At 40.7% G+C, this 16,254-nt stretch overlaps 1 protein-coding gene across 3 annotated transcripts in view; it reads right to left on the bottom strand.

Moving 5' to 3' along the window:
* Positions 1–8,747: 8,747 nt before the first annotated feature.
* LOC122985151 (metabotropic glutamate receptor 8-like) overlaps positions 8,748–16,254 on the bottom strand; it is a 159,997-nt gene continuing 152,490 nt past the window's right edge. For 2 of the 3 annotated variants that reach the window (XM_044355599.1, XM_044355600.1), the window contains 2 exons: positions 11,523–11,769; positions 8,748–9,423 (listed from right to left, as the gene is read on the bottom strand). In XM_044355599.1, the coding sequence (XP_044211534.1) occupies positions 9,374–9,423; positions 11,523–11,769 (297 nt within the window). In that variant the 3' untranslated portion in view covers positions 8,748–9,373. Of the gene's footprint in view, positions 9,424–11,522; positions 11,770–16,254 lie in introns of those variants that run through there. The other variant, XR_006404037.1, reaches the window with a different exon arrangement.

The following is a 16,254-nucleotide window of genomic DNA, read 5'->3' as shown; positions in this document are numbered from 1 at the left end:
AATGCAAACCACCACCAGAGGGCGACACAAGTCCTCAACATCAGCTCAACTCAGGCAAGCGTGACGTCCTGCAACAGCACATCAGTAGTAGTTCTGTAGCTTCTGCATGGATGATAAGATAATAAGAGCTGGATAGGGCGCCGCCGCTCAGCCTTGCAGCCAATTTTCCCCAGTGGCCACTCGCGGTATTGCAGCAAAAAATCCCCCTGCAGCCCAAAAAGGATTTCCCCCATAGACCACCATTGTAAAAGAGACGTCTGTAAAACTGTTGACAGGACGCCTCGAACTGCTAACGTCAGTTATGACTCTTTCTATTATGAACTTTTGATCCATGGAGGTTTTATGTTCGTTAAACTTTCCTTGAGCCGAGAAAAGCAATTTAAAAAACCGTGACGTCATCACAATGTAAAGTCTATGGGCCGAGTGGGAGCTCGCGGGCACTACTGCGCATATTCACTGGGCCGCATGATGCGGAAGCAAACCCGGGAGCTAGAAACTTTTTTTTGGCGTATGCACCAGGTGAGCAGTTCCTATAGGACTGAATGGGCGCCATTTTTAGTCCGGTATCCAGCTCTTATAATACATCCTTGAGCTTCTGCTGATAGAAAAACTCTACATGTGATTAAAGCTTCTTACATCTCTTTAGCTTGTCATCATCACACAACCGAATCCACTTTTTCACCTTTATTGTTCTAGAGGATCGTATGGGGATTGAAATGTCTAGCTAGTAAATAAATGCATTAGACTAATTAAGCTAGCTATGCTGACTGACCTCATGCATGCTAGCAGCTACATAAATTAGCTTAAACTTCGCCGTCAGCAGCAGTGTAATTGCTTCTGGACAGAATTGGCTAATATTCACCTGTGAATTTCTAAATTACAATGAATGACTCAGTGACACAAACCTGAATCCTTGTGTTCTCTTCGTTTTCTTCATTTTTCTTTTGCGCCGGAGGAATACTTACTATTTGGAGACACCATCATGTCATTTTTTTTAGCCATCATATTGTACTTTAGCAGCGTAATGATTGATTGGACAGTTGCTGCAGCACCTGTGCTAATCCAATCCATCCACTGACATGACTGACATGGGGCCCCCTGGGTCAGAGAGATGTTGATTGGCTTGATCATTGACGAGGGGCCCCTGTACTGGCTCAAAGCCATTGATCGGCTTTATGTCTCCCAGCAACTTTCGGGTGGATTCGCAGGGCCAGATCTGCAGGCTGCTGCTGGCTAACATCATACTAACATTATGTTGCCAAGATAACATTAATGCTCTCCACTTTTAATGTCGTTTATCCAGAGGTTTAAATTCTGAAGAGGGTGTTTTATCTGATTCTGTGAGGCCAACAGTGTGATGTGGGTGGTCCAGTGGGATCTTCTAGCTAACAGCTGGCTGGCTGTTAACTGTCTTATGATTGACTGAATAATCTATACAGCTCCTTCACTCCTTAGAACTCCTTCTAGGGAGTTGGCTGTACAAGGTTGGTGTGAAAAACTGAAGTATTTTAAATATTTAATAAAACTATTTTTGCCTCACAGATCATGAATATGCTTGTGTTTACAACCCTGCAGGTGTCTAGAGATGAAGGAGGCAACATAACGCTGATGTAGTCGGGCGAGCTCTGCCATTTTGGAGTCATGATAAAAGAGTTAACAAACTCACAACTCAAATATAAACACTAAATAATCAACAGAAATCGAGTTTGATTAAATAACTGAGGCAAGCAATGAAAGGAAAAGGGCTGCAGATGGAGCCAAAAGAAAGAAAAACTAATAAGTTTTGCTTCCTAACCACACAGTTATCCCCACTGACTCACTGCTGCTGAAACTAGCTAAACGAAACGAAACAAAACCTGTGTGGCTACGCTGCTCTTACCAGTAAAAAACAAAAGTACAACACAACCACCCTCTAGACTTAGTGTTCAGGGTAGACAGACGGGTTACTATGTGTGCTGCAAGGGTTAACACATGTATGAAAAAAACAAAACAAGCTAAAGGCTAACGCCCAGTCCCCGAGCTGCTAACAGAGCCGCTAACAGAGCCGCTAACAGAGCCGCTAACTGAGCCGCTAACTGAGTCCAAAACACAAACTAAAATAAAGAAAAAGAAAAAGAAAAACATACAAGAGGGAAGAGATGAGATGGGGGAAATGAGAGGAAAGGTTTTTAACATTAACCAGCAGAGGTTACAAAATAAATGCTAATCTCTACAAAACCAAAATATGGCGGTCAGTCAAAATGATTTGCTTGACATGTATGTAGATATAGCTACTAGCACAAAGTAGACCTAATAAAAATACCACTTTTTAAACTGCAAATCATACAAAATATGATCATAATAATAATAATAATAGCTTTGATGTAGCCATGTTGTTGTAGCTTAGTTTGCTACATTTCTCTGGGCAACAGCTTCAGTGTAGTTGAGCTTCCTTTAACGTAGAGTAACTGCTAGCTTTGCTCACAACAATTTCCAAGTAGCTGCCCAACACTCGAGTCAACGTACACAAATTTCACACACTATCAATCCCGGGTGACCGAGTTAACAAGACAAACAAAGAGGCACAGAGGCAGACCGCTCAGATCGAATCACAGCCGTCCCAGGTGTTTGCGGTGAGCGACCTTCATCAGATTAGACGACTGACCGTGAGAGCTTGGGATAGGTTGCCGGGGAATCCCTCACCAGCTGATGGGTGACGCTGCGGCGCGGCCCAGCTCGATTAAACAGAAAAGACTGAACCGCGATGATGAAAGAATAACAACAGAGCTGACAACAGAAGGCCGTAACAGCTTGCAAGCCTGTAACTGGACCTACAAACCTGCAAAACATGCAAGTTTTATAAAAAAAAAATGCTCAGCCTGCAAATATGTACAGTACATGCAAGCTTGCAGCACAGAATTTAAAAGTATAAACATACATGTTCAAGTTTACAGAACTAAGGTTACAGATGCAAAACCCTGTTTTCCTGCAAAACCTTTTTGAATGACAGAATATTCCATAAAAACGTGACTCTTCTATAATCCTGTAAACACCAGATACAAATATAATGCAGCTTAATGTCAGGAACACTTATAAGAATGGTGGATAAACATAAAAGTTCAACTTGTACACACAGTCAGAGCTCTCGTGGTGAGTACAAGACACACAAAGAAATATAAATTCTCACCTGAAAGTTGTTCAACTGTGGCACAGCTGAGCCTGAGGACAGCAAACACCTGATCAAACAGAAAACCAAAAATCAAAACCTTTGCTGAAATTCAGATGAGCTTTTCCTTTTTCCTTTTTTTTTTTTTTATATATCTTCAGTGTTTATTTCAGCGTGTAGACGGAGGTTCTTTTCTTTCAGTTGGCTGCGAGAGCGAGAAATGAGAGCGGCGTCGGGGGAAATAAAAGCAGGACACCCGCAGGCTTCATCATTCTCTACCTGTCCTCCTCTTCTTCTTCTTCTTCTTCTTCTTCTTCTCTGCCAGGAGATGCAGAAATATTCATTACATGCATGAGGAGTTCTCCCTGGCAGCTCGTATTGATCCAGCCTCTCCTGTTCCACAGCATGTATTGATCACATTGACTCCCTTTTTTGTGTGTGTGTGTGTGTGTGTGTGTGTGTCTGTAATGAGGGGCATACTGCGAGTTTCCTGCCAGGTTTTCTATGATGTTAAAGGTCAAACCCAGAGAGGATGGAGTTTCTGCTCGTTTCCTGCCCTACAGCTGTTATCATGTTGGGACATGCAGCATGTGGTATAGTTGCTTTTCTTCCCTTGAACAAATATTAAATGTCTCTCCGATCAAATCCCCCCTAACAATTAACCTTTAAACACTTCTTTTGTATTTGATCTCTGGACAAATGTTGATGATATCCAGCATCTCCAGTGGAGTGTTGGAGACATGTTGGTTACCTGCTGCATTTGGCCCATTTTCCAAACAATGACTTTGGATCATCTGCATATTAAAGGACAGGTTCACAATGTTTCAAGTGTGTCTTAAACCAGCAGTCAGGTGTCCATAGTAACAGTGAAAGAGGTTTTCCTCGCTGTAATCATTCCTCCTGTTCATACTGGATATTAAAAGATCCTTCAAATGTGCTTTCAATGTAAAGTGATGGAGGCTGAAATCCACAGTGTGTCCACACAGTCATTTAAAAGTTGATGTGAAGCTTCTATTCAGCTTCATCAGTCTGAGTTAGTCATATCAAGTGGATATCTGACACATTTACAGTCTTTTTAGCATCAAATTCCCTCTTTGTGTTTCCTCGGACAGTGTTTCCCTGTTGAGCTGCAGGTGGAAGTATAGTAACAAAAAGAGGAACTTTGACACTAAAAAGACTGTAACGTTGAAAGATATCTACTTGATTTGACTCATTTAAAAAAAAAAAACGACTCGATTAACCTTATTCAGCTGTGAGCATTTGACCTAAAATTACAATCAAATTTCCTTTTAGGCCTATAGGTTGTTATCACTGATGTCAGATGAAGCAGCAGAATAAATCCATTCATCATTCACACAGATTAACATTCATTTATTCTGAGGTCAGTTTGCCTCTAACAGTCAGAGATGTTTGATTCGTTTGCATGAGACTATAAACTGTAGCTGGTAGACAGAAGATCCCAAACCTGTTTTATTTAGACATAATGTATGAAACGAGTTGGAAATGTTTTTTTCCACCATAATGACTAGGATATTATAAGTATTTAGAAGTAAACCAGAAATGAAACAAAACAAGAATGAAATGAACAGTTATGTGAGTGAAAGCGCATATTAGCAACGCTAGGATGGTCTACATTGGTTGGTATTGAAAAAGAACAAGCAGAAATAAAGTTCATAACAAGAATGTTAAAAAAAACTACTACTACTAATAATAATAATAATATAACCTGTATTTATTCCTTCAGGGTACAAAATACTCATTGTACTCAATATTGTTATGGAGCACATTTCTCTCTCTGTCCTGTGTCTTTCCCTGATATTGGATATAATTAGTGTAGAAACAACAAGAAAACAACTCAAAACAAACTAAGCAGAACTAATTTATGGACAAAACAGGAGCCTATATCTGTATGCTGCATACATCAGACTTGGCCATGATTTTAAAAAAACAACAAAGATAAAACATCCCCATAATAATTTCCTACCTTAATGGAGCAGCATCCACCCCGGGGCCTTTGCATAATATGCATCAACAACTTGCTCAGGTTTAATCCTCTTAGTTATGTCGCTCTCCATGTAGAGAAGTGAAACAGAGGAAAGTCTCAGCTGGCCCGTTGTTGCTCTCATACGTTTGTGGACCCCGTGAGAAGGATCTTTCTCATGTCGTCGTCGTCCCCGCTGGCAGTAAAAGGGCCAATTTGAGCACTTTGGTAAAGTTTGGGTGTAATCCAGTCAAGGCAGCGGCTTTGAGATTTCCCAGAGAGACATCGGTCGCATTTATTCTTACCGTGACTGTTTCAGAGTGGGCAAGGTCAACAGTGATGGAGAGAGTTGCACTTTTTGTTATTTGCACTGCTACCTTTGAGAACCATTTGTGAGATGCTCCGTAAGCGTATAAATAACTGGATCTGCTCTTGGGGCTCTTGGAACCAGAGGTTTTAAACTCCCTTCGCCCCATCATGCTGTCCACAAGTGTAGAAGTTAACGTGTCCTCTTCTGTGACAGAGTCCATTGTTCTAGTGTTCAATTGTTTCTCATTTCTCCAAGCCTGCTGGATGCTGGCCTGTAGAACACTAGAAGCTTAAATAAGCGTCGGATCTGTTTTCTGCAGGGCCTGAGATGCAACATGGAAGATGCGCAGTGCAGAACTCTAGTCTTCCCACGTTGTGAAGACGACCCGAAGCCTAAATCTGCGGTATCGGGGCACAGAAAACTCAGCGAGAGTGGTGGTGATTGATGATGGGCTTCAAAGAATTTCTCACAGCTGACATGTTTTGCCGTCTACAGGCCCATCATGTGTCACTCAAGGCAGACAGGTCAGCTTTCACTCCCAGCTGTTTCTATAGGAAGACATGGTGAGTTCCAGCTCGGCCAGAATATTTGTCCAGACTTTCCATGATGCAGAAAAAACCAGAAGCTTGACTTTGCAAGCTTCAATTAATACCAAATTAACTTTGTGTGCCTTACAGTGGATGTACAGTAGATGGCTGCAGGGTGATCTTGGTTCCAGGCCATGATGGCAACACCGTCATAACTCTGCGCAACCACAGGGAAGCTGGAAATTTCATGTTCCTTCAGGAACTTTTTAAATTGACCATATAAAGCTTCTGCATCAGTCCTTTCAGAGCAGCCAACAAATCCAAGGAAACACTCTTGTATCTCTTGTAGTTCGACACTGTGAGTGTAGCGAACACAAACTGTCATTTGTTCAGATTTGAAGCTTCAACCTTCGTCAACCATGAGAGTAAAAAAAAACGTTTCCCTTCAGTCTCTCTGATGGTTTCTTTCTGCTTCAGACCAGAAGCTGCTTGTATGAACTCATTTTGGGTGTCATGGCTTGTGAGAGAACATGATCTTCTGGCAAGGAAGTTGATCAGGAAGGAAGTAGGCAGGTAGCCGAGGCTTAGATGAATATACCATATATCATAGAAATAAATAAAAAAATAAATAGCGCTGCCTTTGGTTATAGAGATTCGGGGAAATGAGGTGATCTGCTTTATGAAGCTTCATATTAGCTTCAGATAAACTTTGAGGCTTGATACTGCCACTCTCAAGTCAAACTCAATGTCGAGCTTAGATCTGCACTTTGTTTTCAGTGAAGCGACCGCAGTAAAGCTCATCTCTCAGAGATAGGATGTGGTGAAGGGAAGCAGCCCTCTGCTCCTATGAGTGGATGCTCCTTCTCCACAAGCCAGAAGTCACTTAGTGTCTAAGCTGTAAACCTCAGTCTCAGAGTGGAGTCAGATGTCATCCTGATGAACTGGGACTGAGTTTCACCAGAAACTGTTCATTACTAAACTGGCTTGCAACTTCATGCATATGCTCCTCCTCCAAAAACACCCGAATTTCCTCTCTGAGCTCAAAGACTTTTCACTTTCAGGGGTCTTGTTTAGATGAAATCGACCACGCTAACAACATCGGTCAAAACCTGGTTTAGTTCAGGGCTAATCTGCCTCTCGATGCTAGAGCTTCTCTCAGTGCATCCATCATGTATTTGTCGAGACCTTCCCGAATAGTGCCGGCAGTCCCTCCCTTTTTCCCTGCCGTGGTCTGTGCACCATCCGTGCAAACGCCCACACACTTCTCCCATTTCAGCCCCTGTTCTGTCAGATAACATTCAAGAAGCCGAAAGAGCTCATCAGCTGTCACCTTACTTGTTTATTGCAAAACAGCAAATCCTCACACAGTTACTCTGACATGACAAAGCAAAAATAAGCAATAAACAAGCCAGTAGCCTCGTCCACTCGTAAGGTGAAACATTTGAAATGAAATCTTGTAACTGTGTCATTGGACAGATGGACAGCCTTCAATTTTGTGGCGCTTGTCTCATCAAGCGTACCATATCTAAAGCTGCAGGGAGTACGAGCTCCTCTGCTATCGTGTGGTTTCTTGCAATGGGCAGTGTGACTTTGTATGATGTCATTAGTGCTTTGTTGTTCACTGATGCAGCTTTTACAAAGCGATGTTCTTGCTGACGGTATTCAATAAGTTTTCTCTGAAAGAACTCGAGTGGCTTATTGACTTGACTGGAGTTGAATGTCTCTAAGTGTGTCTCTGACTTTGTTGGGTCTCATACTGTCTGCTGCCAGAGTTTTCAGACATAAAATACACACTGGTTTCTCCTCATCTCCCACCACAATCACTGTGAACTCAAGAGCACCACAGGGTTCTTCATATTTTCTTGACTTTGCAATCAGCGAAGCAGGTTGTCTTGTTTGTCTCGGAAGCATCGCCTGGTTTTCTTTTCATCCCTGTCAAATATTTCTTCATTCTGTAAACCCAAAGACTCTGTCTGAATGAACAGAAGGTTTGTTTATTGTAAGGTCATTATGAAGGGATCTTCTAATGGTCAGTATGAACAGGAAGAATGATTACAGCAAGAAAAACAGCTTTAATGTTCATTTGGGCTCCTGACTGTTGTTTTAAGACAGACTTGTAAAACTGTGAACTCGTCCTTTAAATCTAAGGTCCAGTAACTGTTGTCATCATGAAGTCAGAGCCGACGCGCCCGTCCAGCATTGCCAACTCAGGACTTATTCACTAGATTCTGTGACTTTTAAGAGCCTTTAAGTGATTTAAAGAAAAAAATAAAGTGCCTACAGACAAATCTATCAACTTGTTGAAAGTGTGTCTGAGAAGACTCCAGTGATTTCATGGTCATACATGTGAATGTCAAGTCAATTTTATGGGTTAAATTTGAATTTATGGGTAAAAAGACTAAAGTCATGGTACTCACAAAGATCAAACATTCACTCAGTTTATTTCTATGAATCAAAAGGCTGTAAAAATGAATAAGACTTAGTTTAAAATATTTACTTTAACTGTAACTCCCCCTTAACCTAAAACTATTCACTTTTCTTTCCTTCAACAACGCTGTTGTGTACGTTAGTCTGCCAGTTTATTGATATCAAAAACCACAATTACCTGCCGCCATAACGAAGGCATCTCTGCAGTGCAAACACTTCCTGTTTCCACTGAGAAGACAACTGCAGTCTAACACTGAAGCAACAACAACATCCTTAACACAACAACAATAGTATGCATGTTCTTCTGTTGTTCACATGTTCTTCTGTCACTCAAACAGACCCAAACGTGGCACCGACTTGTGAAACATTCCTTTATTATAAATAGATCATTTGTATAAAAACAGGCATGCGTCAATTCAACCATAGCATTTAAACATTTCACAACCAAAAGCTACCATTCAGTTAGCCAAAGACAGCGACGGACTCATCTCATAATGCAGGTCGACGGACGGACGACATGAGACAAGAATCAGAAATTTTCACAACAACAAATTGTTTTTTTTGGTTTTTTTTGTATGTACAATTAGAATAACAACAAATATGGTTGGTCCCCACCATTTATTTTTTTGTATTTCTTTTTTTAAGACTTTAATTTTTTAGGTTTTTTTTTTTTTTGTCTTTCACATTAGCATCCTCCTGCTTCTTCTTCTTCTTCTGGGTCTCAGATGGTTTTTAATTGTGATCCTTCAGGTTTTTCGGTGCCGTTCCAGCTCCGTTCCTCGCCGTCTATAAGCATAAAAAACACCACAGATGTGTTGGTTCAGTTTGTCAGACGTCTCAATGATCCTTCAGATAGTTCAGAGCTCCTCGTCTCTGTCTCGGGCTCCGGTGACGTCTCCTCTGAGCCTGACATGAGATCAGCTTTTTTTTTTTTAAATGTCCCGGTGCTCGTCCTACGTCCTCGTGTCGGAGGTGTTGTTTCTTCATATGGCGTGGTTGGTGTAGCTGACGTAGGTGGTTTTTGTCGGCGGAACTGAGGAGAGAAAAGAACATTTTCTGATCAGTGGATGTCACAACAGGCAATAAAAGACTGACAGTTTGTGTGTATTGAAACTACCAATAACAGACTAACTGTGTTCAGATAGCATTTTGGATGCAGCGATTGTATACAAAGTTGATGCAAAGATGCAATTAGATGCGAATTTGCCCAAGGCACGTATCCCAGAGCTTCACGGAAGCAATTTGCGAGTATGCAAACGATACCAATTAATGACTGTCAATCTCAAACTGCAGATAAATCTGTGAGTCGTACAGTCCTCTTGCATGGCCCATGCATGGGTTACAAGTATGTTGTTTCTTTTATTTAGTTAAATGTGTTAAAATTATTGCAAGAGGAAATGATCTCATGTTGCAAGTGGCGGCTTGCGTTTTGCAGATTTGGTGAAACAGGCCAATGTTTCATAAACGTCCACAAACACAGTTGGAGTGTCAGTTGTGAGCTAGTTTACAGCTGATGTACAGTTAATATTTTGTTGGCTGTTTGGGGTGAATAAACACAAACAGTCCAGCAGTCAAACCCACGAAGAACGCAAGTCTGAACATACTGTGACAACTCTGAAAAGGTCACCTGAAACAAGCAAAATCATCAGGAAACGTTTTATAATAATAGTAATAAAACTTTATCTTTATAGCAGGTTTGCAACAGATGAAAGTGCTTGAGCTTAGCTGCTATATGGTTTATTTCTCACAGGGATCTTTCTATCTAACTCTGGAGAAAACCACAACGGATGTGGGACTGCTCCTTTATTTACAGTCAGAAACTACTGAGGAACAAAAGACACTTTACTCCAAATACTGTTAATTATTCTCTGAAGCAAAGTGCTGAGAGAAGAACATCAGTCGTTTCTCTGTAAAGTCTTTCTATTTATCTGGAGGTGAAGCTGGAGTGAAGCGTCTCTGCAGTAATGAGGATTTAACAGGAAGTTGACTTGAGTTTGTTTAGACGTCACCTGAGACCAGATCTGATGCAGTCAAACTGTTTACAGCTCAGAGTTACACTTCAAAGCTGCTTCTTGATCCGTCAGCAGAAAAGTGCGAGACGTCGGCTTGTTTACTCATCAGAGATGTGCTGACTAAACACAGATGTGCTTTATCCAACAACAGCGGCTCCCACATCACTTCTACTTTTTCTACATTACATGAGGCTGAACTTCTTTTATCCTGTGGAGTGTTTAGTGTGAGAGGAAGTCTTCTTTGGTCCAGAATATATCAGTGAATGCTAGATATACAACACGGTGCAAAGGTTTTAGGTGTTTTACATGTTTAGATTCATCTTCATAATGCAGCAGCATCATGGAGGCTTCTGATCATCTGCAGCAGGACAACGAGTCCAAACATCCAACCAGACTCATAAAGATCTATCTTCTGCAACAGATGGTCTCTGATCTCAACATCATGGAGTCAGTCTGGGATTAACATGAAGAGACAGAAGCAGCTGAAGAAGAACTGTGGCAACTTCTCCAAGATGCAGGAACAACCGACCTGCTGAGTTCCTGAAACACTGAGGAGAACTGCTGCTGATTTAAAGACCAAATATTGATTTACTTTAAGTTTCTGCTGTTTACTCGACTCTGGATCAAGTTAACTGATCGATAAAAACCATTCATGGCATTATTGTTGAAAATATCCTCATTTTCCTTTTAGTGTCTAAAACTTTTGCACAGGACTGAATATAAACTTAAACTATAAATTTAATTTATGGCTGCAACTAACGATCATTTTCATTATCTCCATTATCTTTTCATTTTTTCGATTAATCGATTAGTTGTTTAGTCTATAAAATGTCAGAAAATGGTGAAAAATGTTGATGATGATGTTTTCAAATGTCTTGTTTTATCCACAACACAAAGATATTCAGTTTACTGTCATAGAGAAACCAGAAAATATTCACATTTAAGAAGCTGGAATCAGAGAATTTGGACTTTTTGTCTTAAGGAAAGACTCCAAAAGATTAATCAATCAAAATAGTCGTTGATTAAAGCTCTACATTTATTTGTGTTGATTGATCATTATTGGGGAACGAGGCCCAGATCATGTGATTTCAGACCAGGAGAAGGTCTCCCCATCACTCACCGCTGGCCTCCACGCCCTCGCACAGCTCCGTCTTCACCTCGCCGTTGGGCCTCTCGGCCGCCAGCTGCGACAGCTTGCTGGTCATGGTGGCGGCGGTCACGATGGCCTTGAAGCTGCGTTTGCGTTTGGGGACGTTCTGCTCCGGGTGAAAGATGATGATGTAGACCTTCGGCATGTAGAGCATGCCCAGAGAGACGGAGGCGCTGAGGCTGAGGGAGACGGTCAGCGTGGCAGTCTGGATGTACATCTGAGGACAAGACAAGAGGGGGGGGAGGGGTTAGAAGACGAGCGCCATCTTTAACATACCAGACCCAGACTCTGATTGGCTCCTGCTAACTGTCTGTGGTGTGGCGATTTTCTATGTTTTTCTTCTTGTCAACAAATCTCATGTTTGCAAACCAACAATGAACTGATCTACTAACAAGTATTGTGTGTGTATCAAAGCCTGATATATCTGATTCCTCCGCTGTTGTCCAGAAACTATTAAAAACACGTCAGTGAGTCACACCGCTACACTGGGTGACATGTTCATGTTCAAAAAATATAGAAAATCGCCAGACGTGTCCTTTAATAAATCATTACATCGAATCAGTAATACTATCACTCTCAAACAGTAAAAACATCTTTATTTCCACTTAAAAGGCTACCCTGTGGAGTTGTGTGGCGCTATGGTGCAACGTTTCCATTAGGGATGTGCAGAGATCCCAGTATTTGTATTTGTATCTGTATTTGTTGAGGCAGCAAAATTATTTGTATTTGTATTTGTATTCGAATAAAGCGGAAAGAGGCTTTAATAATCCTGTTTTTGTTTTTATTACGCTTTTAATGTTACAATAAGTGTTCATGAATAAACTGTCACATCGGGTCTCAAACTGGAGTCTCCCAGATCATAGACGACTGCGCTGACTGAGCTAAAACTTTACTCATCGCCTTTATGCAGACAGACCTCTACCTATTTATACACCCATAACACAGAGACAGCACACCGTGTAACATGTAGGGAGGAACTTCAAAGGCGATTGTTGCTTTGCACTTTTCATTTATTGCCTATTTTTTACAACCTAACTTTGTAGAAAGGAGAAGGGGAACAACAGGTTATGGAGAGTCCCTTGAGAGCACTTCACATGTGTCAGTAGCTCAGCTTTATCTCTGGGGAACACCCCCAACCCCGAGAGTAATGTCCAAATAAGGAAATGTGCGTCATGTAGCAGGTGGATGTGACTCCCCTCATTGAGACCTGCTGAGAGACGTCACAGCGGAGCAGAGGAGAGACACTGAGATAGCGACCTGTGCGCTCGTATTTGCCCCCTTTTTTTTCCTCCCCGAAAGCAAATCATTTGTAAAATATTTGTATGACACAAATATTCGTTAAAAACCCCACTACTTGTGCTTTGCCGAATAACGTATTTGTATTTGGGCACACCCCTAGTTTCCATGAGTAATCCTATATTTGTTGTATACCGTGAATGTGCGTATGGGATAAACATTCCTGATCCCAACCATCGACAGTTGGTGGCAGTAACGTACTCAGAAACATAGCAAAGACAAAAATAAAAGACCACAAGCTGGCAAACATGTATGTAAAATATTCAGAATATGTCTTTGCAAATGTTTAATTATGAAGGAAAAACACTCAGCAGGTTTGTCGGAGCTCAAGGATGCACGCAGAAAAACTTCACAGAGCACCTTTGATTTGTTTTATGTCATGTATCAAAATAATTGAAAAGTAATTCAAGTATATCAAGCTTGTTTGCTCAGATTACTTCATTTGATACAACATATTCATATCCTCAACACACTCTATTTTAATTCAGTTCTTGTTTTCATCTCAGACTGGGATCTGTGGATTGGCCATTAAACACATTATTCCATTTTTGAGGTCCATTAAATGTATTTTAATGAGATAAAACTTTTCTTTAAGTTGTCTCGTCTACTACGGACGATCTCGGCCTCATAACTGAAGTATGTGTCATTAAACAAGTTTTGGGTTTCAGCTGGCAGTAATGGAGTTTTTATGTCACTTCACCACCTGCAGATAAACCTGATGATTTAATGGTCAGAAGGACTGAACTCAGCAGTAATAATTCCATCAGGCTTCATTAAAACACCAGATGCTCGACTCTGCGCGGTTCATTTACTGGATCTGGTGACTCGTGTTTGCGGCTGATACTTTTGTCTTTTCAGGGAGAAACCAGCCGCTGTTTGAAGTTTTTACTCTCCTGCCGACTGATGGAAAAGTCCAGTTTTGGGTTCCAGGGTTGTGATGTAACTGATGTGTTTGGTTCAGTGTTATATTGCTTCCACTTTGCTGTTTTTTTAAGCATTGTTAAGCTACTACCAATGAAACTCAACACTTCCTGCTGATTTAACTATTGTGAAAAGGAAGGTTGCAGGAAGATTTAGAAAGTGAAATCTGTGCAGGAAGTGTTTAGCTTTACTGACGTTAGCTTAACAGCAATGAATTGGAAGTTATGAGTGAATAAAAACAGTATTAGTGGTGTGTATCATGACTGTCGTACTGATGGAATTAATGCAGTAGATGTTATACTGAATTTATCGACAGATAAACATCAATCAGCAGCTCCAACGTCTTGAGTCTGAATCATCTTAAAGTTCCACCGACGGCTGCTAGCTGCTCCAACTGACTCCTGTTCAAAAAGCTTCAACTTCTCTCTAGAAACACTGAGTTAATCATTGTTTTCAACCAGTCATTCTGGTCTCAATCTCTAAATTCAGATCCTCTAATAAGTGTGCTGGTGGCCATTATGGAAATTATTGCTCCACTAATAAGATTTGAAGACTTGTAGCAGCTTTGATGTCTGCCGTGTGGGCGTTGAGTGACAGCTGTGATTGACAGCTGGCGCCAGGACTCACACTGACTCAGACTACTGTCACAATATTTCACTATCGTATCGTAATCAAGTCTAATGTTGCTTGATTATGATACCTGCTCTGTTAGCACAGTTTATCTAAAGTAGCTAACGTTAGCCCAAGTGTGCGGCGCTCGGTGTTCCCAGTAAGCTAACGTTAGCTTGTGTCCGAGTTAGCAGGACGTGTTTCCAGAGAGAATGAAACCACACTTCGCTACGTCCACCTTTATGTACATTTATGGTAAATATGGCTTTAAGTTTGCATCAACAGGAACTTAAAACAGGAGCAGATCATAAAACAGAGAGGCTTCTTAATCAAATAAATTTAAAAAATATGGAAATTAGAGGTAAAATCCTGGTTCTGTCTGCAGCTGAGGTAAATAAAATCATCCACATGAACTAGAAATAAAAAAAAAAAACATGACAAAGTACACACTGGAATAAAAAACTCTTCATTTAAACAGTAAAACTGGACTAAGTGGTCTCTTTGCAGCGCCTCCTCCTCTCACCTTGTTAAATCAGCTGCAGTGGACTGATCAACAGGACTCTCCTCATCTCGGTTTGACAGATGACCCTGAACGCATCATTAGGCTCTGTACTGCATTTATGAGCCAGTGTGAGATTATTGATTCTCTGCATTGTTATCTGCAGTGAATTCTCTCAGTGTAACTCTGAGTCTTTTCAAACAGTCACACCTGAACCCTGACTGCACTACACTAACAAAAATATCTCATGTGTAGACGGATTATTGACGTTATGGATTTATCTCTCTGCTGCGAGTTTCAAGTCTCTGCTGGTTGAGTTTCAGAGCAACCAACTGAAACAGCATCTGTTCTGATGTGCAGCAGAGTTGCAGTTACATCAACTCTTACAGACTGCTGCCATAGCTGTATGACACAATTAATTAAGTTTAGCCCACTGATTATTTATTAGTGCAGACCAGATAATCAAACTTTGAACTTTTTGAAGGTTATGTTTGCTGATCTGTGAAATTATACTGATGAAGAAGGAACTTTGATATCAGTAAAATTAGCTTCTGCATCATTTTCATAACTGTGGCTTCTGTCTGCAGCCGCCATTAAAAGTTTAACTGTCATCAACCGACCGGGCAAAGGAGGATAGAGTCCTCACTGGAAGTGTAAAGATTCACTGACACGTATTGGAAAAGTATATTTGCTCAAGTACTGTATTTAAGTACAGTTTGAGGTACTTGTACTTTACTTGAGTATTTCCATGTGATTTCAGAGGGAAATATTGTACTTTCTACTCCACTACATTTATTTGACAGCTTTAGTTACTTTTCAGATGAAGATTTGACACAATGGATAATATAACAAGCTTTTAAAATACAACACATTGTTAAAGATGAAACCAGTGGTTTCCAACCTTTTTGTCTTTTGACGTCTTACAAAAAGCAGTGTGTAGTCGGGGTCACATTTCACATGTCTATGAGTTGTTAACAGCTCCACCAAATAGTGATTTTTCCCTCTAAACTTCTCACATGCTTTCATTTCAATAAATGTTCAAATGATCCAATATTTCAGCAAAAATCAAAGATTAGAGAAAAAGTCCAAAAAACTGAAAACAGATTTGTGTATCAGAACTTTGTTTTTTCTTCTTTCCTCTCCCATTAATCATCTCACCACCCCTCAGATTTATCTGCTGACCCTTTGGAGGGCCCGACCCCTAGGTTGGGAACCACTGGACTAAACTAGCTAACTGTATATAAAGTAGTGTAAACTAGCTCCACCTCCAGCAGCTACAACAGTAACATGCTGCTCTAACACTGATGCTTCACTATTAACAATCTAATGATGTCATATATAATAATATATCAGTCAGAGGGACCAAACCACTACTTT

This window comes from Thunnus albacares, chromosome 7, assembly GCF_914725855.1.
Source record: "Thunnus albacares chromosome 7, fThuAlb1.1, whole genome shotgun sequence".
NCBI lineage: Eukaryota > Metazoa > Chordata > Actinopteri > Scombriformes > Scombridae > Thunnus > Thunnus albacares.
The sequence above is the reverse complement of the archived record's forward strand: the minus strand, read 5'-3'. Positions and strand labels throughout refer to the sequence as shown.